Below are 26,393 nucleotides of genomic sequence, written 5' to 3' on the forward strand. Positions count from 1 at the left end.
AAATGCTTTCTCTCTCGAACTGTCGGAGAATTGAAGGCACTTATGTTGATTTCACAGCAAATACAGCCAAAGCCAATGTGAAATCGTATTTGTTTAAAGTCTGGGAAATTCCACTGAACCCGTTGCACATGTTTACTGCTGCAGAGCTCGGGCGAGCCCCCATTTTTTTTTTTTACAATCGCTACAAACACCAATAATGTCAAAGAAACAAACTTCCCAAATGACCAGAATCGAAGAAACTGATGGAGAATGTGAAACTTTTTAAAACTTTATCCCTAACAATCAAACCAAAATCAACATAAAGCAAACATGAACTAACGGTCACATTTTATTCAGCGGAAACTATATATTACACTTGAAATGGCGGACAGAATCTCACAAATTTCTCAGGCAGCACTCGTGGAACATATTTAGAACTGGATCGTCCTCCAGTGGAGCTCAACCAGTCTTCCATGCACAGGAACTGACCCTCAAGTAGCCTTCATCAACTGAGATCTACAGGTACAATAATGACAAACAATGTAGACTCTTGCAGAACCTTTTTCACGGAGGTCCTGATAATTGTGACGATGTAGCTTTCTGAGAGGCACCATCGTCTGAACACTCAATTAAACTCTGGTACATGGAAGGTTCAACTAACTGGCAAAAACAGCTCTTGGGCGTGCTTGGAAGCTACAGCGTCACAAGAGATTGTTTGGGTTTTCTGTCTTTTTAGCTGGCTCCCACACACCGTTTCACAAGGTGCCTCTGTGTCGTTGTGACCACAGGCTGACAATTAATCTCAAAATTAGCTCCCGTTCCCGGAGCAAACCAACAGGCGTTCATTTCTCAGAAGTCGGATCCCACAGTCAGATAATGAAATTAAAAAACCCCTCGCGGAATCCTAGCCTTTGGCTCTTCTTTTTTCACTTAGATACAGTCTCAAGCATGAGAGAAAGGCTTCGAAACCATTTCACCACAGACAGTGAATATTCGCTGTCACCCAGTGTACACGAATGCACAACAATTTCATTATTACTCCCATTGCCTCCATACTCTAGCCTAGCAACCAGAATCGGATACATGTGCAGAGTTTCCATTGCAAGATAATTCACAACTGTCGACTCTGTATCTTTCCACCTCTGATGGGTGCTGATCTTGAGAGTGTGTTGAATCAGTTGTTTGAAAGCAGTGTGATATTAATGGCAATACAACTGGCTGATGTCCTTTGGATACATGAGGCAGGGAGAGGTCTCCGTGTCTACAAACTATCAATGACGTTTGTCCACAAGTTAATGTATTTGGACATCGGGCCGTTCAGTGCATTTGTCAATTCCCCCTGAATAACGCCTTTCCTTTATCAAGATCTTTCTAATCTACCGCCATCTGCCTGGATGCGGTGGCACAAAATTTGTCGATTCAACTCGTTTGTTCCTATAACTATCTGAGTTTGTACCTGAACAGATTACTCCAACGTTCCGCTGGTGTCCACAATCAGGTGGTCCGAAAACAGGTCCTGATCCTTCTCCAAAGTGAGAGTTAAGCGGTGCCGCTGCTGCAGAGCCACAGTCCAGCTCCTCACAAACAGCTTCCGCATTCGGTATCGACCAGGAGGACTCATCACCGCAAACTGTGCCCCAGGTTCCACTCGAGTAAATCTCCAATCTTCCCGCACAGGGGCTGCTTCCATTCATCAGTCTGGGCTTGACACTTCCTGAGAATTATATTTCAATATATAATGAACATTTTAAGTCGCTTTACCTTAAAGTGTGAGAGTTTCCATAATCTCATCATCAATCACATGCCTCAGTCAGGTGACACCTCTGAAACACTGGAAGTACATTGTGTCCACATGTGCGGGCTAATGTTATCAATTTCTATCTGGCACGTTATCTAATGAAGGTTTTGGTTAAGATAGCTGCATATATTTTCTGGTTTTCATTTGAAAATTTAATCCCGGTGCCACAACAAAATTGGCACTAAGAAGAATAAATGTTCATGAGCTTCAATCAAAAAGCCACAAACGATGTGACTTGTCCATTTATAGTGAGGAGCTTAGGCGTTTGGCTTAAACACAGAGTCAGAGCTCCAAAGAGCAACAAGAGGGAGCACTTATACTGGACCGTGTGTCAAGAGGACATCAGTTGCTGCAAATCCAATGGGAATATGGTTCAAGAGTCGAGAAATTTGGATGGAGGCTATGAAATCAAAGAAGAACAGACACTCAGTATCATTCCAGCCCTTAACAACTGTGTTCTTGTTTGGAGGAAGGTTTCTTCTAAAACAGTGCGTCAGGGGAAATTAATGTCCGTTCAGAAGTTTCAATACTCATGTTTTTCACAGATATCCATCTTACTTACAGCAATATCTGACAGAGAAAAAATTGTACCATATTAATTAATTCGTTAATGAATTGAAATTCATTCATCTGCTGTGATGTTGACCAGAAGTGAACTATGGGTCCCGACTCTTGGAGCTCCATCAGATTGTGTGTATTTTATAAAACTCTTTACTGTTATAGTCTGAAATTCTGTCATTGCTGTTTAAATACATATCAAAATATTAAAATGAATGGGATATTCAGGATCTTACTATGCAGTTTCCGCCCTTACTCAGCATAGTAACCCTGAATCCATGACTCAATCTCTCCTGGGCCTGAGAAAACTCTCTCCCGAGTCTCAGCTTCATAACAAGTGTATAAGATCACATCTCAACGCAAGTGGAGAGCGCAGAGCCGGCAGGGTGGCGCATGCCCTGTCGCGGCTGCTGACTTTGTGAAAGGAGAATTGGATTGAGATTGTGACATTTCCAACGGTCCCGCTCATTCACTGAGGCTTTACGGTAAATCGCAATGGAAACTTGCTCTGTCTGTATTGTGCAGGTAAACAATATTAGGAACTTTCTGCTCCCGGCTGAGCTGCTTATTAAATATAATGTCAGTGATATGCAATAAGAAGCAGTGATCCCAATATTAATATAATATTAATAATCACTGGAGAATTCTACATTTATTATCACCTCACTTTGCGGATTCAGACAGTCCCGGGTTATTTTACTTCCGCTTTTTCTCGGAAACCACCAGATCCGGCGGGAGATACGAGAGATCAGGATGAGTTTTACCTGAGCAGATGACTCCGGCATCCCAGGAATGTGAATATTCGGAATAGTGATCCCATTTAGCTGCAGGACATAACGAGAGGACGGCCTCGGTCCCGGTGCACTGAACATTCCCTGTCACAACGGGTCCGGATCCTTCCCCAAACTGAGCGCTGCCCCATGCAGAGAGCGCGGTCCCGCAGTCCAGCTCCCGGCACACCACAGCGGCGTCCCGCATGTCCCAGAGCTTATCAACCACAGTCCCCCACTGTCCCCTGTAGAGAACTTCCACTCTGCCAGCGCATGGGCTGTTGCCATTCACCAGTCTCAGCAACACTGTCTCTGTAAAATATCAGAAATAACAAGAGTTACAGTGAATGAAACCCTCCCTCTCCCAGAGCACGGCCGCTCCCCATTCACCAGTCAAGGGAGCAATCAGTTGAAACATTGGACTGTGTCCAGACTGCCAGTAAAACCCGGGGTCAATGTTAAACATGTTAAAAGGCAGAGGGACATATTAATAAACGGTGTAAGCGAGCAAGGAAACGGCAGTTAGAGGGACGTTTCCACCAGCACCGCCGCTCCGATGGCATCGAGGTGGTGACAGTTTCAGAATATATTTTAAATTCCAGAGGGCGGGAGATGGACGGGGGAGAAATGATCAGTTGTCTATCGTGCTCAGTACTGATTGGACCAACACAGTGACACTCCGCCCCAGGTAAGATCAAGAGAAATTGCACCGCAATCCGTCACAGCCAACAAAAATGCGACTGGATGGTCATTTGACTTCGATGTCAGTGCTGATTGGTGAGTGGAAAATGAGAGCTCCTTTGGAACCGGCAGCAGTGTGAGTGCAGCGGATCCTTCACATTCTGCTCTTCAGTCACCCTAATTTATGATTTTATTGCTGTGATCTGATTGAACGATGAAGCAGGCTTGAGGGGCCGACTGGCCTACTTCTGTTCCTAAATCGTATGTTCCTATTTATTCTCTCTCTATATGAAGACAGCAGCAGTCTGTCAGCTGGAATGAAATATCTTCAGGAACCGTCCGAGGGACACAATCTGACTGATAACCCGACAGCAGGTTAACCCATGATCAAAAAGGCATTGAGTTTGTGATCCAGCCTTCAGATTTAACGGGATGGACTAGAGCAGAGAGATAGTAGATAATATGAAAATAAATGGCAGTTACCTGATGGGATAGTCTGATTGTCCCCAGGTCTGCCTGAAAAGAGAAGTACAGAATTACAGTTCACTGAGCCAGGGAATGAATGAAACTGTCAGAAAGCAAAGGCCCAAATACAACAAACCGAGGGGTAGGAATTCCGCTCATTTGGTGGAAGAAATGATATCGGGATCTGTGATTTCATCAGTTCCATACTCCTTATCAAACCGGACAGTAAATCCCTATACTACCCAATTATTGGTAACGTGCAAAAATATAACCGAATAATTATGACATAAAGTCTCCTGTCCCTTGGTTACCCTCACCTTGCGGTGACAGTCATCGGAACCCATGTATTACCAGTGTGAGGGTGCTCTGAGCAGGCGGTTCCTGCTTTCCACTTCCTTGTAGAATTTCCCAATGAAACAACAAAGAAGGATGCCATTCAGCCCACCGTACCTTTGCTGCCTCTTTGGAAAGAACTGCCAAATTGGCGCCATTCCCTTTCCCCATAGCACTAAATTTTACACTGACGGTACTCTCAGTATTTATTCCCTATGTGTCTCTGCATTGAGAAGAGGATGGTGATGACCCCGCTTTTAACCCGCTACTGTTTTTATGGTGATGCCTCTCGCATTGATATTGATTGGTGAATTCCTGCATTTCGCTCCTAATTGCACAGAGGAATGGAAACCGGGTTTTGAATTAGGTTAACAATTCTCCATATTGTGTGAGATATTCCTACCCCTCTTAGTTTACTACAAATACCTCCACATGGGACCTCCAAATGTCAATAAGGCTGTAATTGGGATGTACTTAAAGTCATGTTTTTGAACTTCCTCAAACTAAACAAGACGAACCGCCTGTCAGATCAGTTTATTTCAGCGCTGGCAGGAGCTCATGCAGCTCAAGTTCCTGTTGTCAGGATTCTCTGTAACTTCTTCTTAGCAAATTGTCCCATTAATTTACCTGGTGACGATGTTCAATCAATGACCCTCTCGTTTAATGGTTAAACTTTGCTGCTATTTCTAATTGCAGTTACTATGTCGACCTGTTCCCATGCCCCTGATGATATCGTGTAACACAGATCTCCAGGTCCCCTTCTATTCTTAACATTGATATGGACAGTGTGGTGACCTGCTCCCACTCTCCCTCGTGATCATGTGTCTGACAGATGTTTTCTCAGTCTTTACTCCAGGGATATACTGTGGACAATGGGACACCGATTCCTGTGCTCAGCTGTGCTTGTCGGGAATTCTGAATGATACCCGCTTCCCCAATCTCTGGTCTCTTTCTGCCCTGGGTTCTGGAACGTAAAGAACCTGTGACGGCTTGCTCGCAGTCTGGAGCCTCAGCAGCCCTTAACGACTCTCTCTAATAATGGTCAGCAGCCTCACTTTCCCCAATTTCTTGCATCCGAGAGAAAGACCAGAGCAAATAATCTTTCAATATTTTCTCAAAATCGTTCACAACTTCAATGTTTTTATTCGAATCGGTGAAGCTACTCCACTCCTTTCAGTCTCTTCCCATCCTCTTACAGTTTATGTCCTCGCAGCCCGTCACCTGGGCTGCGAGGAGCTGAATCGCTGTTAATTTTCCATATCAGGTCGGTCTTTTTTGAAATAACTCAATGCTTCAAGAAGAACCTTCACCCCCAGCTTATCTCGATAACTAGTATTGGTTGTTTCAAAATCAATAGTTCTACTGTGACGACCATTTCGGTAGTCGAATCAATATGTTATTTAGCATAGTAAAATAACATGGTGAGAAGCCACTTTGCACTAATCTAGCCGACATTTTAAAAGAACGAAAGTGGCTACTGCAATATTGGAAACCAGGCAGATTAGCTAATTAGAGAGCCTTACTTGTGAGACAATTAAAGACTAAGTAATTTAGAAATAGGTGTATTAGCGAGGCTTGCAATATAACCTGTAACACAAAGTCTGCAATGTTTTATAACTGCACATAATAAACACTTGAATTTAAATTTACTAATAGAGAGTATTGTAAAATTTTGCCTTACAGCTGGTCTAGAGGGATCAGATGTGCAAAACTCGACACGCTCATGAACTTGGCGAGTTACATTAAAGCGGCGATTGAAAGGGACATTATCCAACCTTTCTCATTCTTGTATTAAGACATCTAGAGATGTTAACAATTGTCAGTAGCCAATTATAAATCGGCAGACAGTTCAGTCAATCAATTATTGCTCGACTCTTAGATTAATTCGAGATCAGAAAATGTCAGCTGACGCGATAAAAATGAATGTTTCGGACAGCCATTTAAAAAAAAACATGTTAACCACCTTTTGATTTATCACTTCATGTCTTCGGCCTGATCAACCGAGGAAAGTTGTGATTAATCTGTTTAGATATTACAAGTTAAGCTTTCTCCTCTTACTGTTAATTGAAACCTTGCGTTTTATCTTCTTAACTTGTTACGTTTCTAACGTTTAATAGTTGATAATCTTTAAAATTGACCATTTAGAGTGTTCATTCATGCCTGATGGTTAAGTCTTGCAGAAACTGAGGATTCCGCTCACAATTGGGGATTTATTGCAAACGACCTTTACCCCGTAAATCACTTTAACACTACGTTTTGAAAATTCATTCCGGTCTCGCCAACGGCACTCACCACGCCAAAATAAATAAAACAACGTACAGCAGCGAAACCCATGCTCGCCCAGTACTGATTTCTGTTTATTACCTCAGGTAACTTCTCGGCTGTAACTGTTTTCTCATTTATCTACATTATTCCTCATATCTGCATTTTCTCCAATATTCTTCCTCATAGTTTCTAACCCGCTCCCCTTGCTGTTCAGGTCGAATTTTGAATGTGTTCCTTTCTGTGCCCTTGTCCAAATCACCGATATACGTCTAGAGGTTACATTCACTATTCCAGCTCCATCCTGGCCTGCTGCTTACTTCGATAAAGTACAGCTGGTTCTAAATGCTGCTGCTGTATCCTTTCTCCCATTCACCCGTTTCCTCTCCTATCACTGACCTATAGTGGCTCCCGTTGCCCAGCTCCAGGATTTCAGTGGCTGCACCATTGTCCTTCTGTTTACGGTGTTGGGTTTGCTGCCAAACTGTTAGGCTATTTGAAAACTTTGTTCTTCAGTTAACTTGCTCTTATAATTTTTTTTACGCTGAAGTGGAAATATCTGTAAGTAAAAAAAGCTGCCAGTCGGCGAACTGAACTGGGAGAATCTCGTGATATTCTTAGCTCGGAGTTTAACTTCCTGAATGAGATTAAAATAATACGGAAGATTCAGCTCATTGAGGATTGCCACAGGGTGAATTAGGAATAATAATATGTCGCCAATATAAAGAGCTAATAATGACGGGCAGCTCGTGCAGATTGTTGGTTGGGTCAGAATAAAAATCATTGTTTTATATTAAATTGTGTTCATGTCCGATTTGAACAGCTTTCACAGCTGAATACACTCCATGTCGGAGGCAAACTATATTTAACAACGGACAGAAAGAACTGGTACGAAAAAATCCAGGCTCTGTGCATCAATAGCGTGATGAATAGCTTCCAACAATATACTTTCAGACCCCTGAGCTCGTGTATCAGTCAAAGTCATCCCGCTTAGAAAATAAATGAAGACGTATCGATTATTTCCAAGACCCGGTCAAATTGCTATCACTATCTATCGAAGTGAGATATGCAGAAGAGTGCGGTATTTGTTACAGGAAGTGAATAGAATATGGAACATGTGAAAGGGGATTGCTGAACATATCAAACTGGAGTTCTAATAGGCCACAGGGCCCATCGGGAATGCCCCGCTCTTCAATATGTTCATGACGGGTCAACTTCCCCAAATCGACCTTCCCCGCCTTTCCAAGCAGCTTCAGGAAAATAATATTCCACTGCATAATACAGCAGAAAAAGCCTTGGGGAAAGATATTCAGAAACATTTCCGGACATTAAAAACTGAATCAAATGCACGGAGACTAAAAATATATATCTCAATCTGCACATGCCTGTGTGAAATATAAAGTGGAATTTCATGTAAGTGTTAGAGTTGTGGAGATCATCACCACCTAAACAAATATACTCAGACACCAGGTCCACGAGAAATCAGTAGCTTTATTTTGGAGGGTGTAATTGATCAGAACACTTTTAATAATTAGTACAAATGAAGTAATGTTAGCTCCTCCTTTAGTTTACATTAGGAACATTCTAAACGCCACATAATCTATTTAAGCTAATTTACTTCAATTCCCTGCATCATACTGAGAAATTGCGGGGACAGAATTCTCGATGTGGATGAGTGGGCGTGATGTGCACCTATTTTGCTCTACCGTTCTGATTCCGATATATTCTACTGTAACATTGATCACTCTCCTTCCAAAATCGGTGCAAATCAGCAACTGAGAATTTCATCTCGAGTATGCATGGTCTACAGGAGAGCCACAGGAAACAAATTACTACCGTATTTGTTTAAATTGCGTAATGGATCGAAATTTGACGCAAATTTCCTCTGAAATTCAACGGAATGTTAATCGAGATGTAAAATGTAATATACATTTTTACTGCACACGGCAGAATTGGAGAGCAGTTTCCTCCTGATTTTGAAGAATTTAAAATCAAATAACACTAAATATATATTAAATCATACATTTACAAATTAAAGAATCTTTTTCAACATTCACTTTATCAGGTTCCATATTTGAACAAAATATCCATTTCTCTGTAAGTAGTTTCTGATCAGCAAGAGATCGATGAAGCCCATTCAGTGAATGACAAGCATTTCAAATCACAATTGAGAGAGAGCTGTCAGATGGCGTTACTCCGGAAATCCATATCACCCATTACTTGCCATCAAAATGCATAATTTTTGAAAAAATCGGGCATAATTATTCAAATTTATTATGCACTCCCACTTGAGCAGAGTTTTGGAATTCATCGCATTCTCATCCAATACACATTCTCAGCTGTTTGAGTTTAAATTCCATCAACAGGAAACAGTTATCCATTTCATTAGCCGGCAGTAAGCATTTCTTAGAGAATACCTCACATCTGGTTAACACGCATTCTAATTTCCTGGGCAGCACTCATGCGAAACTTAAATTTAAACAAACATTGATCACAACTACCGCGGCAGTTTGTTTTACTTGGTGCCGCTCTTGCACAGACACGGCAGGAGGGGACTGAAATTCTAATCTCATTCCCCATCAGCTTTTCTTTCTATATTGTATTGGTAACGATTAGTACAGATAATCAAAAATTGGGTGGAAATGTTGAGAAATTGAATGGAGTCATTGAGCCGAATAATTCAACAAACAATTTGAAGCGATGGAAGAATAAGGAGGAACCGGGTTTCGTATTTGATCAAACAGTGTATGACGCTAGGGTAAATGTATGGAAAATATAAAATGAGATTAAGAAAACGTAATTAGCACAAAACACGCTACATGTAAATACATTAACTGGAATGATGAACTTAATATTAACGGTTCAAATCTTGACGTTCACCGCTAACTAATCAAAATTCAGAGCAATACCCCCAGAAGATGCAGGAAATGTCAGCAATATCAGTTTCTCAAAGGGTCATTTGATAGTAATTACAACAATAATTAACACTCATCGAAAAATATAGGTTCCACCCCTAATTAATATGTTGTTACTGAAAGTTTTAATGTTGAAAAACTGCCATTGAAATTAGCTTAGTTCTGTGAATGGCACGACATCGCTGTAAGACAGCACTTCTACTGTGGAATATCTGTGACTGAAATGTGTGTGTGCGTTCAGCCGGCAGCAGATACAGTTTGTCCTAGTGTTCTAGACACAGCGAGTTACATTTTGGCCCCATTCCGATACATTCCAATCCAACAAAGGCCGCGTTGAACGTCTTGAAGCCTGGGGTTAAGTAAAAAGATTCAGAGCTTAATTTTCGGCTGCCGTGCCTGGACAAGAGCTCCAGGGTACAAAATAAACTTCTGCCCTGCCATTTGTGTTCGCTGTCGGCTTTGAACATAAGTTTGACACAGCACTCACAGGGAAGACAGAATATATTTTCATTGGAAATTAAATGTTGTGAACACTAATACTGACACAGAAATTATGTCACTGTCAGTTCTCGATCAGTTAGCAGCAAATGAGCCTCTGAGCTCTGATGGGCCAGAGAAACTACCCTCCTGAGTCTCTGCTTTACAATCTGTAAAATATCACATCAAAAAACAAGTGGTGTGCGCAGGCTCAGAGCCGCCAGGATGGCACATGCCCGGTGGCGGCTGTTGAATTTGTGAGTGGAGATTTGGATTGAGATTTTGACATTTCCAACCGTTCCCGCTCATTCGCTGCGGCTTTAGGGGAAATCTCAATGGAAAATTGTTCTTTCTATGCTCCGAAGGTAAAAAAAATATCAGGAACTTCCTGCTCCCGGTGGAGATGTTACTAGCTATAATACCGATGATAAGAAATAAAACAAATCATGATCCGGATATTAATATAATATTAATAATCACTGCATAATTATTATCTTCTCAATTTGCGGATTTAGGCTGTCCCGGGTTATTTTACTTCCGCTTTTTCTGGGAAACCATCAGACTCGGTGGAACATGAGACAGAGCAGGATGATTTTTACCTGAGCAGATGACTCCGGCATCTGCATCGTGTGCTAACTGGGAATAGTGATCCCATCGAGCTGAAGGACAAAGCGACAGGGCGGCCTCGATCCCGGTGCACTGAACATTCCCTGTCACAACGGGTCCGGATCCTTCCCCAAACTGAGCTCTGCCCCTTGCAGAGAGCGCGGTCCCGCAGTCCAGCTCCCGGCACACAACAGCGGCGTCCCGCAGGTCCCAGAGGGAATGTACCACAGTCCCCCATTGTCCTCTATAGAGAATCTCCACTCTCCCAGCGCATGGGCTGCTCCCACTCACCAATCTGAGCATCACCGTCTCTGTAAAATATCAGAAATAACAAGAGTTACAGTGGATTAAAGCCGCCCTCTCCCAGAGCACGGCCAGCCCCCATTCACGATGCAAGGTGAGGGGGGGGGGGAGGGGGGGGCGGTTCAATGCATTGGACTGTGTCAAGAGAGCCAATAAACGCGAATTAAATATTAAACTTAGTATAAGGGAGTGAGACATATGAAGAAACGGGGTAAGAGAGCAGGGAAACGGGAGTAAGAGGGAAACTTCCTCCAAAACAACAGCGGAATAATTCGGGATCCAAAATGCATTGAGGTTTTAGCCTAGCCCTTTATACTTAATGTGGTGGAAAATAGCAGAGAGATAGTGGATTTATGAACATAAAGGGCACTTACCTGATGTGGGAGCCTGACTGTCCCCAGGTCGGCCTGAAATGAGAAGCTGAGAATTAGATACAAACAAAAATCTACTGCGGATGCTAGAAATCCAAAACAAAAACAAAAACAGAATAACCTGGAAAAACTCAGCAGGTCTGGAAGCATCGGTGGAGAAGAAAAGAGTTGACGTTTCGAGTCCAGTGACCCTTCAATAAAACTGAGTATAGTTAGGAGAGGGGTGAAATATAAGCTGGTTTGAGGTGAGGGGTGGGGCGGGGGGAGAGAAGTTGGTGGGGGGGAGGTGGTTGTAGGGACAAGCAAGCAGTGATAGGAGCAGATAATCAAAAGATGTCACAGACAAAGGAACAAAAAGGTGTTGAAGATTGTGATATTATCTAAGAGAATGTGCTAATTAAGAATGGATGGCAGGACACTCAAGGTACAGCTCTAGTGGGGGTGGGATGGAAAGATTGACAAGGTATTAGTTGTAGATTTAAAAATAATGGAAATAGGTGGGACAAGAAAAATCAATATAAATTATTGAAAAAAACAAAAGAGACGGGGAAGAAATGGGGTGGGGATGGGGGGGGGGGGAGGGAGTTTAAGATCTAAAGTTGTTGAATTCAATATTCAGCCCGGAAGGCTGTCAAGTGCCTAGTCGGAAGATGAGGTGCTGCTCCTTCAGTTTGCGTTGGGCTTCACTGGAACAATGCAGCAAGCCAAGGACAGACATGTGGGCAAGAGAACAGGGTGGAGTGTTAAAATGGCAAGCGACAGGGAGGTTTGGGTCTTTCTTGTGGACAGACCGCAGGTGTTCTGCAAAGCGGTTTCCCAGTCTGCGTTTGGTCTCTCCAATGTAGAGGAGACCGCATTGGGAGCAACGAATGCAGTAGACTAAGTTAGGGGAAATGCAATTGAAATGCTGCTTCACTTGAAAGGAGTGTTTGGGCCCTTGGACGGTGAGGAGAGAGGAAGTGAAGGGGCAGGTGTTGCATCTTCTGTGTGGACATGGGGAGGTGCCATAGGTGAGGGTTGAGGAGTAGGGGGTGATGGAGGAGTGGACCAGGGTGTCCTGGAGGGAACAATCCCTGCGGAATGCCACCACGGCGGGTGAAGAGAAGATGTGTTTGGTGGTGGCATCATGCTGGAGTTGGCGGAAATGGCAGAGGATGATCCTTTGAATGCGGAGGCTGGTGGGGTGATAAGTGAAGACAAAGGGGACCCTATCATGTTTCTGGGAGGGAGTAGAAGGCGTGAAGGCGGATGCATGGGTGATGGGCTGGACACGGTTGAGGGCCCTGTCAACGACCGTGGGTGGAAAACCTCGGTTAAAGAAGAAGGAGGACATGTCAGAGAAACTGTTTTTGAAGGTAGCATCATCAGAACAGATGCGACGGAGGTGAAGGAACTGAGAGAATGGGATGGAGTCCTTACAGGAAGCGGGGTGTGAGGAACTGTAGTCGAGGTAGCTGTGGGAGTCGGTAAGCTTGTAATGGATATTGGTGGACAGTCTATCATCAGAAATTGAGACAGAGAGGTCAAGGAAGGGAAGCGAAGTGTCAGAGATGGACCATGTGAAAATGATGGAGGGGTGGAGATTGGAAGCAAAATTAATAAATGTTTCCAGGTCCCGACGAGAGCATGAAGCAGCACCGAAGTAATCATCGATGTACCGGAGAAAGAGTTGTGGGAGGGGGCCGGAGTAGGACTGGAACAAGGAATGTTCCACATACCCCATAAAGAGACAGGCATAGCTAGGGCCCATGCGGGTACCCATAGCCACACCTTTTATTTGGAGGAAGTGAGAGGAGTTAAAGGAGAAATTGTTCAGTGTGAGAACAAGTTCAGCCAGACGGAGGAGAGTAGTGGTGGATGGGGATTGTTCGGGCCTCTGTTCAAGGAGGAAGCTAAGGGCCCTCAGACCATCCTGGTGGGGGATGGAGGTATAGAGGGATTGGACTTCCATGATGAAGAGGAAGCGGTTGGGGCCAGGGAAATAGAAATTGTTGATGTGACGTAAGGTGACAGAGGAATCACGGATGTAGGTGGGAAGTGACTGGACAAGGGGAGAGAGGAGGGAGTCAAGATAATGATATTTTCATTACACTGTAATGTAGAAACTAAAATGAACATGGACTTACAGTACCTAATCGGCGACAAATGCACTAAACTGCAGAAAAGTTACTTCTTATTAATTATTACACCTAACACCTTACACAATGGCCCAAATCTTTGTGGAGGGACATCAGAATCACTTTGCCATTCCGCTTCCAGCTCTGGAAGTGAAGCTGCTCTATCCTGACCCGACCTTGGGACTCAGGCCGGGCGAGAACTGTGCAGTGCGGCGGTCCCCGAGGCCTCCGTGAGTAAAAGTTCCCCTCGTCCCCATTTAAGTGCGAGACCCGTTAATTTTAAACAGTGCCCCCCAGTTTTTGCCTCTCCCACAAGGTGGAAACATCATGTCATCATCCAGCCTGTCAAGACTAGCAGGACCTTACATGTTTGAATAAGGTCACTATTGGTTCTTTTATACTCGAATGAACATAGGATTAGTCTGCCTAACCTTTCCATATCTCAGGCATCAATCAAGTGAACTTTCTCTGAACTGCCTCTAATGCACTTATATCCTTTCTTAAATAAGGAGACAAGAACGCTACACAGTACCACAGCTGTGGTCTCACCAATACCATATAAAACTTCAGAAAAACATTTTCAGCGATATAACTTGTTGAGGTTCAGGTCCCAGCACTGACCCTTGTGGCACGCCATTCGTCACATGTTTCCAATTCTAAAATGACCCATTAATGCCTATTCTATGCTTCCCGTTAGCTGGCCAATCTCCCATCCATGCTAATATGTTACACCCAAATGCAAAGGCTCTTATTTTGCGTAGTAACCTTTGATATGGCATCTTGTCAATAGCTTTATCGAAATCAAAGTGAAGCACATCCACAGGCCCCTCGTTATCCACGATGTTTGTTAATTTTTCAAGCAACTCCAATAAATTAGTCAAACATGTTTTCCATTTCATATACCGCGTTGGCACTCCCCGTGGATGCCACTATCTCCTACTTAATAATAGATTCTACACTTTTCCCGATGATGGTTGATTAGCTGACTGGCCTGTAGGTTCCTTCTTTCTGTCTCCCTCCATTCTTCAATAGAGAAATCACTTTTGATATTTTCAAACCTGATGGGACGTTTCCAGAATCTAGGAAATTATGGAAAATTAAGATCAATGCATCTACTATTTCGGCAGCCACTCATTTTAAGACCCCGGATGAAGTGCATCAGGTTTTAGTTCTAGTTTTTTTTCGACCCTTTCCCTGGTGATTGCAATGTTTTAAGTTGCTTTTTCCCTTTCATTTCCTGATTAAAAAATATTTCTGATTAACACTTAATTGCAGAATCCCTACCTCCATTTGATAATTGAATTTCCTCCCTATCGAGATGACATTGGCAAATTTCCCAACCTTATAATCAGTCCATTCGTCCAAATGATTGACATTCATTGTAAATATCTGAGGGCCCAGCACTGACCGAGTGATACTCTGCTGATTCCAGCTAGCCAATGCAAACAATACGCATTTTTGCCAATATCTGCTTTTTGTTAGCTAATCCTTTATCCATGCTTACTTGTTACGTGCGACAACATGTAATCTTATCTGGGTAAGAACATTTGTTGTCACAATTTATCATATGGCTTCTGGGAATCCAGAAGCAGAACATCTGCAGGTTCCCCTTTAGCAAACTTGCCTGTTACTTCTTCAAAAATCTGTAATAAATTAGCGACGTAATTTTATTTTCGCTCCTGCTCACGGTATTATCTGGTCCTGACAAAATCAATGGACTTTCGAATGGCTCACCACATTTTCTGGCCCCGCCTGCGCCACGACGGGGCCGTGAAATGCTCACCTGTTCAACTCCTCTGCCATTTCCTTGTTCCCATTATCGGTTCCCCAGAGTCCAGGGGATGAACACGAGCTTTATTATTTTACTATTTAAACACTTGTCAACAACTCGCTATTTGCCTTATATTTCCGGCTAGCTTTCTCCCAAATGCTTTTTTCTCCCCGTTTACAATCGCCTTTCTTTTAGTCGTTCTTTGCTGATTCTTAAAATGTGACACATCCTCTGACCAACACTAATATTTGCAGATTTGTACAGTGGTTCTTTCAATTTGATACTATACTAACCTTCCTTATTGAGCGATGGATGATGCATCCTTCTCAAACAGCCTTTCTTTCACTTGGAGAAACCTTTGATGAGAGTTATTAAATAACTCCTTAAAAGGCCACCACCACTGCATCTCTACTGTATCAGCTTTTAATTTAGTTCCCAAATTCATCATTCTAGATATGGCTTCATATCCCTATAATTACCTTTATTCTGGTTCGAAAAATTAGCCTTAGGATCGCACTTCTCCGATTCAAAATGAACATGGAATTCTACTATGTTATGGTCGCTGTCAGCAGGAAGATCCTTTACAATGAGGTTATTGATTAATCCTGTCTCATTGGTGATTATCAGGTCTGGAGAAGCCTGTTACCTGGTTGGCTACATAACATGCTGCTCCAACAATTAGTCCCGAATACCATCTATGAACTCATGTTCCAGACGACCCCTGCCAATCTAATTCAACCAATCCATGCGCAATTAAACGTCACACATGAATATTGCAGTCCCTATTTTACACGCTCCATCTAATTCTTGCTGTATACCATGTCTAACAGTGCAGATCCTGTTAGAAGCCGTATAAACTGCTCTCACAAATGACCATTTACATTTCCTATTTCTGATCTTTACAAAACTGATTCCACATCTTGCCCTTTAGAGCTAAGGCATCGCTCAGGTGTGCCCTAATGACATCACTTATTAAGAGAGTGATCCTACCACCTTTCCTTAGCTTTCTGTCATTCTGAGATGTCATGCTCACTTCAGTATTCAGCTCCCAGCCCCGATCAATGTTTATGAAATTGCTGGCAGGTCAGACATATTTATGTCTATCTGCGTTTTTTTACGAATGATGTGCACATTCACAAACTGAGCCTTTAATTCTGTGTTATTTTTATCATTTTGCAATTGCTGGCCTTATCTGCTGATACACCCTTAACTTTGCATTCTCTGTCCCTTAGGGCCAGACTACGGTTACCATTAACCAGACTGCTACTCTGTCTATTACCTCACTGTTTCCTTTTAATATACCACATCACCTCTCGCATTATTTCGTCCTCCCAACGCCGGCCACACTATTTAGTTCAAAGAATTCTCCACTGCCTTAGGTACAGGACTCGCTAAAACACAGGCCCAAACAAATTTCAGATGAGGGACATCCCAAAGGTGAAACTCCCATTTTGCTCTCTGGCGGTGCCAGTGTCCCATAATTCCAAAGCCATTTCACCCACACAGACTTGAAGTAAAACACATTCATCTCTCTTAACCTATTTATGCTTCGCCATTTTGCTCCAGGATCAGTGAGTAATCCAGGGATTATTGCCTTTGTGGTTCTGATTTTTAAATTAGCCGCTTGCTGCTCATAAACTCTAGGCAAAATTTCTTTCCTGGTCCTATTGATGTCATTGGTACCTACTGGGAACATGACACTGGACCCTTCCCCTTTCACTGCAGGTTCCTCTCCAACGCTGAGCAGATTTTACGAACTCGGAAACTGGTCAGGCAACACAGCCGCCTGGAATCACAGTCTCGGCTGCAGAGAACTGTGTACATCCCCCTGGCTATACTCTCCCCTACTCCCACCACGTTGCTTTGAAATGTTAAATGCCTTCCTGCTCCAGGGTGCGATGGTCAGTTGCTCAAGCATCCTGCAGCACCTGCTTTCATCTGTACCGGCTGTAAGAATCTCGAAACTGTGGAACAAATACGTGGTCCACGTCTACATTCTGGATCACCTTCCCCACCTCACTCGCAATTACACCCTCATGTCCCTGAGCACTGACCTAATCAACAGACCATGTACTAAGAGGTGTGACTGCCTCCTGGAATAAATTGTCCAGGTATCTTTCACTCTTGCCGATGCATCACAGTGTCGGCAGCTCAGCCTCTAGATCTGCTCCCAAGGTTGACCTGCTCCCAATCCCCCCGATGATACAATTTTTTGAGATCTTCAGGTCTATTTCTATTCTCAACATTATCTGGTATGGACAGGTCACCTCCTCTTCCCACTCTCCCTGGGGATAATGTGTCTCATCGATATTTTCTCAGCCTATACAACAGTGAAAGAAGGTGGACAATGGGACATTGTCTCCTGCCCGTAGCTGTGCTTGTCGGGAATGCTGAATGATTCCTACTTCCCCAAAGCTCTGGTCTCTTTATGCCCTGGGTTCTGTAATGTAAATAAACTGTGACTTGCTCGCAGTCTGGAGCCTCAACAGCCTTTTTCAGATCTCTCTGATAATGGTCAGCAGCCCATATGTTACCCCTTTCCTTGCAACTGAATGAAAGACCTGAATGAATAATCTTGCCATATTTTCTCCAATAGGTTCACAACTGCTATGTTTCAGGGAGAATCTGTGAAGTTTCATCAATCCTTTAGGTCTTTGCCATTCGCTTCTAGTTTTTATCCTGCCAGACCGTCACCGTGCAGCTGAAGTTCTGTTACATTTTCCATTTGAGTTCGGTCTTTCTATCAAATAATTCAATGCTTCGAGAAGAACGTTGACCCCCAGCTTATCTAGGAAACTAGTGTTGGCCAATTCATTCTGATCTGGGAAACGCTGCTACCGACACGAAATTCGTCTGCAGAAATCTGCAACCGCGACTCCCATGAACGCCTATTCCTCTGGATTTCTCCTCCTTAACTCAGATAAATGAACACTCATTTGCCATTCTCAGAATTTGCTGTTTCTCCATTGAACTACACTGATCAATTTCCCCCATATCATTCCTCACGGTTTCTAACCCGCTCTGGTTACTCTTTTCATCAAATTGTGAATGTATTTATTTGTGTACATTTGTCCATATCAACAAACTCTGTGCCGAGATTAAATTCACTGTTCCTACCCTCTCCTGGTCAGCTGATGAACTGGTTAAACTACAGCTGACTGTAAAGCCTGCTGCTGGTATCCTTTCCCGCAGGCTCCATTCACCCATTCCCTCTGCTCTCACTCACCTACAGTGGCTGCCCTCTCAACGCCTCAGATTTCACTGGTCGTTCTAATATTTGGAATTCTGGGCTTGACGCCAAACTGTGAAGTTATTTTAACACGTTGTTTTACAGTTTACCTTCCATTGAACCCTCTTAAAACACACAGTGAACTGGAAGTATTTATATCGATAACAATAAACTCAAATGAAATGAAAGAAAACCGAAGCAATTTCTTAGTCCGCAATTTAACGATGAGATTTTAAAACACGGACAAGTTAGCTCATGGGAGTTAACTACATGGGAGGTTTAGCGATTACAACGTACTATCAATACACAATGTTCCATAAGGACCTATTTATCATGCAGATTATTAGCTGCGTCAAGAACCAGAATCTTAATTTTACATTAAACTGTTTCATGTTCAATTTGAACAAATTTTGCAGCAGAGTGAGATGTTATTGTATGGAGTACGCAAATTACTTTTTAACAACACGTTAATGGTATTTCAGGACAACATTACAACACCGGAGGGGAAGAACTCACTGGAAAATGTCCGTCAGTATTGTTATCAGTAACTTAGAACAATCTATCCCCATACGCTGAGCTAGTACCTGAATAAAGGTTATGGCGGTTAGAAAACAACCAAACACGGATCGTATATCTTCAAGATCCGTACAAATTTTCTGGACCACTGTCTGTCTAATTTAAATAGGCAGTCATATTCAGGAACTGTTATACAATGTGGCCAGATATGGAATATGTGTAAGGAGATTTAAGAACATAAACTTGAGCAGGAATAGGGCAAGCGGCCCATCGGGCTGGCCCCATAAGTATCCTAAAAGTGGAAGGAGAGATTTCGAAACATGTCCGGATATTAAATACACCATCAACTTTCTGGGCCCCGTGGAAAGAGACATGATTTATCTCACACACCGTGTATATAAATGGATGGCATAAATAGTTTAATTTCATGTAAAAGATCAGATACATGTGGTCAATGTCAGGTTCGTGTGACATGTGCAAATTCATGTGACATAAATGACATCATTTTAAAATCGTGTAATTGATAACAACTCTATTAATAATTAAAAACAATGAAGCAATATTGTTTGCCCCTCCAGTTAACATTATACGATATTCAGAGCCATCTTCCAATTCGGCCAACGTTTGTAATTGGTTTCTTTGAATTACAAAGCTCTTCTGCTGAGAAATTCCGAGAAGAGAATTCCCCGTGTGAGATAAGTCGGCAGTCCTTGCAGCTATTTTGTTCGGCAACCCTGACTCCAATGCGCTCTTTTCTAACACTAACTGCAATCTACTTCAGTCGCCAATTGAAATTTGAATCCAGCCTGCTTCGCCTTTGCTGGGCATCAGGAAACAAAAGAGAACAAACTGCCGCGGGATTTATTTCAGCTTGGATAAGGGATCAAAATTTGACGAAAATCTCTTCTGAAATTTCAATTAAATGCTAACCGAGACATCAAGCATCATGCACATAATTTCTCACCGTGACATAAATGAAAAATAATTGTATATTTGAATTTGAAGAACTTAATAAAATAACATTAAATATGCATTGGATCATAAATTTAGAAATTTTGGAAACAGTTTCAAATGTTCGATTCATAATATTCTACAATAGAGTAAAATATGCACTTTCCCTTTAAGTTGATTATGATCAGCACCCGGCTGCTAAAAAATAATTAACTTTTGATGTCACAGAAAAGGGAAAGCAGTGAGCTGCGGATTACTCTGTGACTGTGTTTCCCCCATCGCTTGCTGAGCAAAATGACTTTATAAAAAGAGAGTTTATTTTTTCACCATGATCCTTTCCGTAGCAAGTGAATTGTTGATTTAAATGGTAAAATTCACACTTAACACAAATCTCGAGTTGTTTTTGATTTTAAGCTCCATCTACACCAATCAGAAAATCCTTATCCATTTCTGTCACTCTCAGTAAACATTTTTGCAGAATATCTTTAATATAATTAACACGTATTCTAATCTCGTAAATTTGGATGTAAACTATAATTAAACATCAATACTGCGGCAGTTTGCTTCACTCGCTCCTCCACGGCTCTTGGACAAACAGAACAGACAGAAAGTGAAATTCTAAGCAGGTTATTTAGGCCCAGTCTGGCCGAAGTGGTCGCTCGAAGTGTATCAGAGTCTGATGTGTTAATTAACTCAGCAAGTGTACAGCACCAGGCAAATCTATACCTATTGCCAACTGAACTTGAATGGGCACTTCTGCCGCATTATTTAACAGCAGAAGTGCAGTCCCAAACTGTGGGATATTGTGACTGGACCTTGAAGAGTACGTTCTTTTAAAAATCCACAGGCATCGGAGGAGTGGAGAAATGCAAACGTAGTTCCATTGTTTAAAAAGGGATCCAAGGAAATGCCAAACAATTATATGCCTGTTAGTCTTACATCGGTGGTGAGCAAATTAGTAGAAACAATCCTGAGAGATAGGATAAACTGTCACGTGGAAAGGCATGGACTAGTCAGGGATGGTCAGCATGGATTTGTTAAAGGAAGGTCTTGCCTCACAAATTTGATTGAATTCTTTGAGGAAGTGACAAGAAGGGTTGATGAAGGTAGTGCAGTGGATGTTGTGTACATGGATTTTAGCAAGGCATTTGACAAGGTCCCACATGGCGGATTGGTCAGGAAAGTAAAAGCCCATGGGATTCAGGGTAATGTGGCAAACTGGATAAAAGTTTGGCTTTGTAACAGGAAACAAAGGGTAATGCAGGGCTATGGGCTGGGTGCAGGAAGGTAGGATTAGAATGGGTGTCCTCGGGCTGGTATGGACAAGATGGTCCGAATGGCCTCCTTATGTGCTGTAACTTTTCTATGGTTCGATGATTCTATGGATTTTAGCATCCAATATAATTCACTAAATGCACAAGGAGACAGGTAACAATGGCAGAAAATTTCTCTCTCAGAGAAGCAGTAGTAGTTTTTAAAAAAAATAAAGATCAATAGATGTAACCAAACACATTTGATACAGAGGCACAGACTGCAAATAGGGAGAACCTGAATGGAGTTACCTCTGAAAAACTCACGAAACAACTTATGAAGGCAATGTATAAATCAAGAGGAACAGGTTCCCATATCTTTTTCAACACAACATGGCACATGACACATGTGGGAAATATGGTCGATTGAGAAAATTTACATTAACACAAGACACAGAATGCAGAAATCTATGAAATAGAATACATGAAACAATAGTAAAGATCCTAATTGTGAAGCTCACCATTAACCAATGAAAAATACGGGGAAAATCCCAGAAAAGTTTTCGGAAATTTCAATAACATCAATTTATGAAGAGATGACTTGTGAATAATTGTACGAATAATAATTTCCCATGAGAAACATGTTGGTTCCATCTCCAGCGAAGAGACAATTTTGCAAGGCTTTAACGCTGAAAAAACTACGTAAAATGCTTTAGTTTCATAAACTACATGGAGTTCAGACAATAGCAGCACTGAGAAGTATCAGTGGCCGAAATGTGTGTCTGGGATCAGTCGACAGGCGATGCAGATTTGACTGGTTTTCGACATTCACTTAAAGTAATTTAAACCCAGACACTGAAACACTCTAATCTGACAAAGTCCGCGCTGACGTCGGCAGCATCGAATTAAATTTCAATTCTCATCTGTTGTTTCTGCACCGAGCGTCAGCGGACAAAATAAAATAAACTGCCTCGGTTCTTGTGTTTGCTTTCGGTTCTAACTCTAAATTTGACACAGCTCTAAACTGGGAATGTGAAACATATTTTAGTTAGATGTAAAATATCCGAGTCTCCCATACTTCCGCTGAAATAGTATTACGGTCAGCCCTGTCTGAATTTCTAGCATTCCCTTTTGCTCAAAAGACCTGAGCATAAAATCCAGGCTGAAACACCATTGCACTACTGAGGGTGTGCTACACTGTGAGATGCCCTCTGCTGAATGAAACGTTATTCCGACGCTCAACTGCCCTCTCAGGTGCACGATATCGAAGAGGGACCGGGGACATTACTTTGGCCAATATTTATCCCTCAACCAACATCACAAACAAATTAATCTGGTCATTGTCACATTCTTGTTTGTAGCAACTTGCTGTGCCGAAATTAACTGCTGCGTTTCCTACAGTACAGCACTGACTGTAGTTCAAACTTGTATCTCTTTGACACTAAAGCCCTTTTGCATACCCTGAGGTTGTGAAAGCCGAAATATAAATGCAATTATTACTTTTTCCCATAAATGGATGTTATTTCCCTAATTGCAGTTGATTTGATTTAAAATGAACCAATCAATCCACAACATGTGTCAGTGAAATTCTGCAAATTCAGTAAACCATTTCAATATAAATTTGACTCGATTGGAGTGAATGACAGATTTGTAAAAAGTAAATGGTTTTCTGCAATTTGACCCCAGGCACCAGCACAACCTCTTATTTCAGTGATCGCGCACTATTTCGACAGGACTCAGTTTAAATAAAGCAGTTACATTTTCAACTCCAATCTGTGCTATGTACATAAGTGTCGGCTGCCAGTGCAATGAGTTCCAAATTCACTTCCCCACACCAGGAAAACACCATTCAAATTCCACATCACTACAGTATGTGCTGTAGTAAATACTGACAATTATATCAATTCACGTGTTTTAGTAATGAGCATTGTATCATCAGATAACCGAATACCTTCAATAACTTACAGTTCAAAAGCTGCAGTAGAATCAGGGTCAGGAAGAATCGTAACATCACTCGGGCTGCCAGTTACAGTCATAAAATCTGAACATTGACCTAATGCTGTTCGAATTACTGAGCGGTGGCTTCAGCAACTTCTGACACTCTGACTATTGCAGAAGTTCATTCTTTGACAACAGGTTGTACAGAAATCAATGATTCCTTCCAAATAACCAATAGAATTTGACATGGGGAAATCGTGAATTGTAGACTGATCAAATGCACCAATGAGGAGTAATGTGACCATGAATGGATAAAAGTACCCAGTTTCCAACCATCAGTTAATCCTGAGAGGCCAATGGCGTTTAACAGACTGTAATAAAAATTAGCCACCGAGCTTGCATTTAGATCAGTGAAACAAACAGGCACAGAAGGAAGCCATTCGATTCTGTTTCTTTGAAAGATCTGTTTAATTTATTCTCATATCGGCAGCTTTCCCCAATACCCTTCAAGCAGGCCTCTTCAAGTACATGTACACCATTCGGGTCCCAAGACAATGGCTTCAGAAACAGTTTTCTACCCTACCGAAAATCGAAGCCGCTGGTGCAACTGGTTTCTGTGGCTATTGTGCCTCACGGTGCAGCCGAACCCTGCACACCACCTCGCTGGGATTCTGATGGCATTTGCTCGGCTTGTCATAGGCCTTACAGAAACTTAACACTGAAAGACAGTTAAAAAATATCCAATTATAGACAAGCATGGATTTACAATCGCATGAAGAATGAAATTCTCTTTCACGCAACTGTTCAATCTCCAGACTATAAAAAAAAACCCGAGCCTCCGAAGGCAGTGACTCATTTTAATCAATATTAAATCTCATGCCATAATTTGGACAGTTCGTCTTCACAGGCTGTAACAGCTCAAAACAAACTATACAGTGCATCAATTTAACACCATTCTATTTTACTTGTTAATGATTATATTAAGCACAAACAAGTCAGCAATTTCAGAGACGGTTCGTTGCTTATCTCCGAACGGTGTACTATTCAATAGGTTAAGCCGCGATGCCCTTTTAAATCTCTTTCCGCGTGTGATTCTAATAGCTGGGATAATTAATTTACAGTGTTTACTGCCAGTCACAAACTGTAAGATCTTCAAGGCAATATTAAAACGCTGTTTAACGTGTGGCTGAAACTTAACTGAACAATTCCGACCTGAAATTGCTTGAAACACTCTTAACATTCTACCTTTTGTGGCCTTAAAAGATTAATTTAGTAGGGCGTCGGATTTGGATTAGATTGAGTTTGCTTAGAAATTGTACAATTCGTTGGGCCATCCGCCATCCCAAAACAGATTCATCAGTAAAACAAGCTGAGGAATATGGCAAATGTCATACAGAAGTTCTGCAGAGGGACTGAAAATATTTCACTCACATTTCAGAGGGCAAGCAGTCTAACCGAGGATCTTTACTAAGTAGTCTGAATGTATCTGAAACTCAAACTGTTTAGTTTTGGTGGTCAGAACAGTTTGTTCTACCCGTGCTTAGTACTTGCTGTGAGAAAATGGTGGACAGTTCAGTAACGGAATCAACCCATGCCATTTGCCCTATTTAGACTTCGCTGTTAGATTCTAAGTACAGTTCAGTTTTACGGCCCATTCCCCAAAGAGAGATTGGATGGGATGTAAACACGGAAAGTTGAGCCGATGTTAGAGGTGATGTAGGAATTTCCACGGTGCTCTGGAGTGAACGGCCATTTCAAATGATCAAAGGGATGGTTGGTGCCTGGTCTATTGAGGAGGGCCTGCATTTGCTGCTGCAATTTCAAATTTGCAGCATCCACAGTATTTTGCGTTTTGAAAGAAGGAGATTTCATGGATAAATAAAGAGGTGCGATGGAACTTAAGATGAATAAATTAGCATTGTCCAAATAGATAAAGAACTTTGCAGAGGCTGGCAACTGGGATAATGATTAGATTAGGACAGTGGGCTTCTTGGCGGCGACTAGGTCAAATGCTCCTTTCATGTTGAGACGGTCACCTCTATTACCATTATCAATATTAGCAGCGATTCAGGGAGCATTAAGGATCGATACATTTTTCTATTTTTTGCCCCCTGAGGAGTGGCAGATTGTCTGAGCGGTGCCTGTCACAAGTGCTGCCGAATTGCGCAACATACATGCTTCATTGGGCAACGTGCCAAATATGTGAGAAAATGTAATCACTCAGAGAGACACGAGGAGAGAAGCAACTCACACAAACACATTTACTGTTAATTGAGGTTTTGAATTTTCGCCATCGCTGAACAGTACCGGGAGAGAGGTGGAGTATTCCCTGTTTACATGCAGGAGCATGTTTATAGAAGTTGGTCACCTGGAAAAAAAGATTTTCCATACGCGCAATGGAAAAAATCAGCTCGCAGTATGCAGGGCTTCAGAACAGCCACAGAGCCTTTTGGTTCTGTTTCACAAACAGGAAGCACCTGGAGCTGTGGGGATTTCCATGCTCTTGTTTTGTTGGCAGCTCCACTGCAATACGCATAAAATGCAGCTCACAATTTCATCTTGGAATTTGAATTCAGGCTGCATTAAATCCAATTGTGAAATACAGCAGTGGAGAGCATTTCTGGACAATATCACTCATTCACTGCAAGTATGTGCCAGCTTCATGCCTGCAAATGAACTTCTCCCTGATCACAAAGACTGAATCACAGTACAAAATTACGGTAATCTGTGTTTACTTCCCAAAAGCATAACACAAAATATCCACAGAACAGGAGAAATGATTGCGAGGCCAAATCAATCAGTAAAGACAGATACACAGGAGCACCAATTCTCCCTTTGGTTTTCAAGTGAAATGAGATACGCCCCGTGATGTTAATGCTGGTTTCTATACCTGAATGTAATGATGCTGTAACGAATGAGACTGAAAATCAAGAGGGGTGAGCCTGAGTGAATCTAAATGTCTTGCTCACAGAGATCCAATCGCAGGGAAATACATCCTGAACCTTTGTCAGATAAAGGCCTATAATTACATCGAAGTCAGGAACTGAAGACAGCCGCATGTCCCCATATACTGTCCATTGTAAATGAATGAATGCATTTTAAT

At 42.2% G+C, this 26,393-nt stretch overlaps 1 protein-coding gene across 1 annotated transcript; it reads right to left on the minus strand.

The window, feature by feature from the left end:
* Positions 1–3,031: 3,031 nt before the first annotated feature.
* Positions 3,032–23,405, minus strand: LOC144694760 (scavenger receptor cysteine-rich domain-containing group B protein-like). The gene is made up of 5 exons (XM_078565334.1): positions 23,318–23,405; positions 11,522–11,554; positions 10,838–11,155; positions 4,270–4,302; positions 3,032–3,417 (listed from the first exon to the last, which is right to left on the minus strand). The coding sequence occupies exons 1-5, from the start codon at positions 23,361–23,363 to the stop codon at positions 3,032–3,034; spliced, it is 816 nt and encodes a 271-aa protein (XP_078421460.1). The 5' UTR covers positions 23,364–23,405.
* Between the last annotated feature and the right edge of the window lie 2,988 nt (positions 23,406–26,393).

This window comes from Cetorhinus maximus, chromosome 20 (genome assembly GCF_964194155.1).
Source record: "Cetorhinus maximus chromosome 20, sCetMax3.hap1.1, whole genome shotgun sequence".
Lineage (NCBI taxonomy): Eukaryota > Metazoa > Chordata > Chondrichthyes > Lamniformes > Cetorhinidae > Cetorhinus > Cetorhinus maximus.

Excerpts from the sequence above, each read along its gene's own strand:
- LOC144694760 (XM_078565334.1), bottom strand. The coding sequence starts at position 23,363 with ATGTTACGATTCTTCCTGACCCTGATTCTACTGCAGCTTTTGAACT. Across the intron at positions 11,156-11,521 it reads CAGTCAGGCTCCCACATCAG|AGACGGTGATGCTCAGATTG; the intron begins GTAAGTGCCCTT and ends GATATTTTACAG. Across the intron at positions 3,418-4,269 it reads CAATCAGACTATCCCATCAG|AGACAGTGTTGCTGAGACTG; the intron begins GTAACTGCCATT and ends GATATTTTACAG.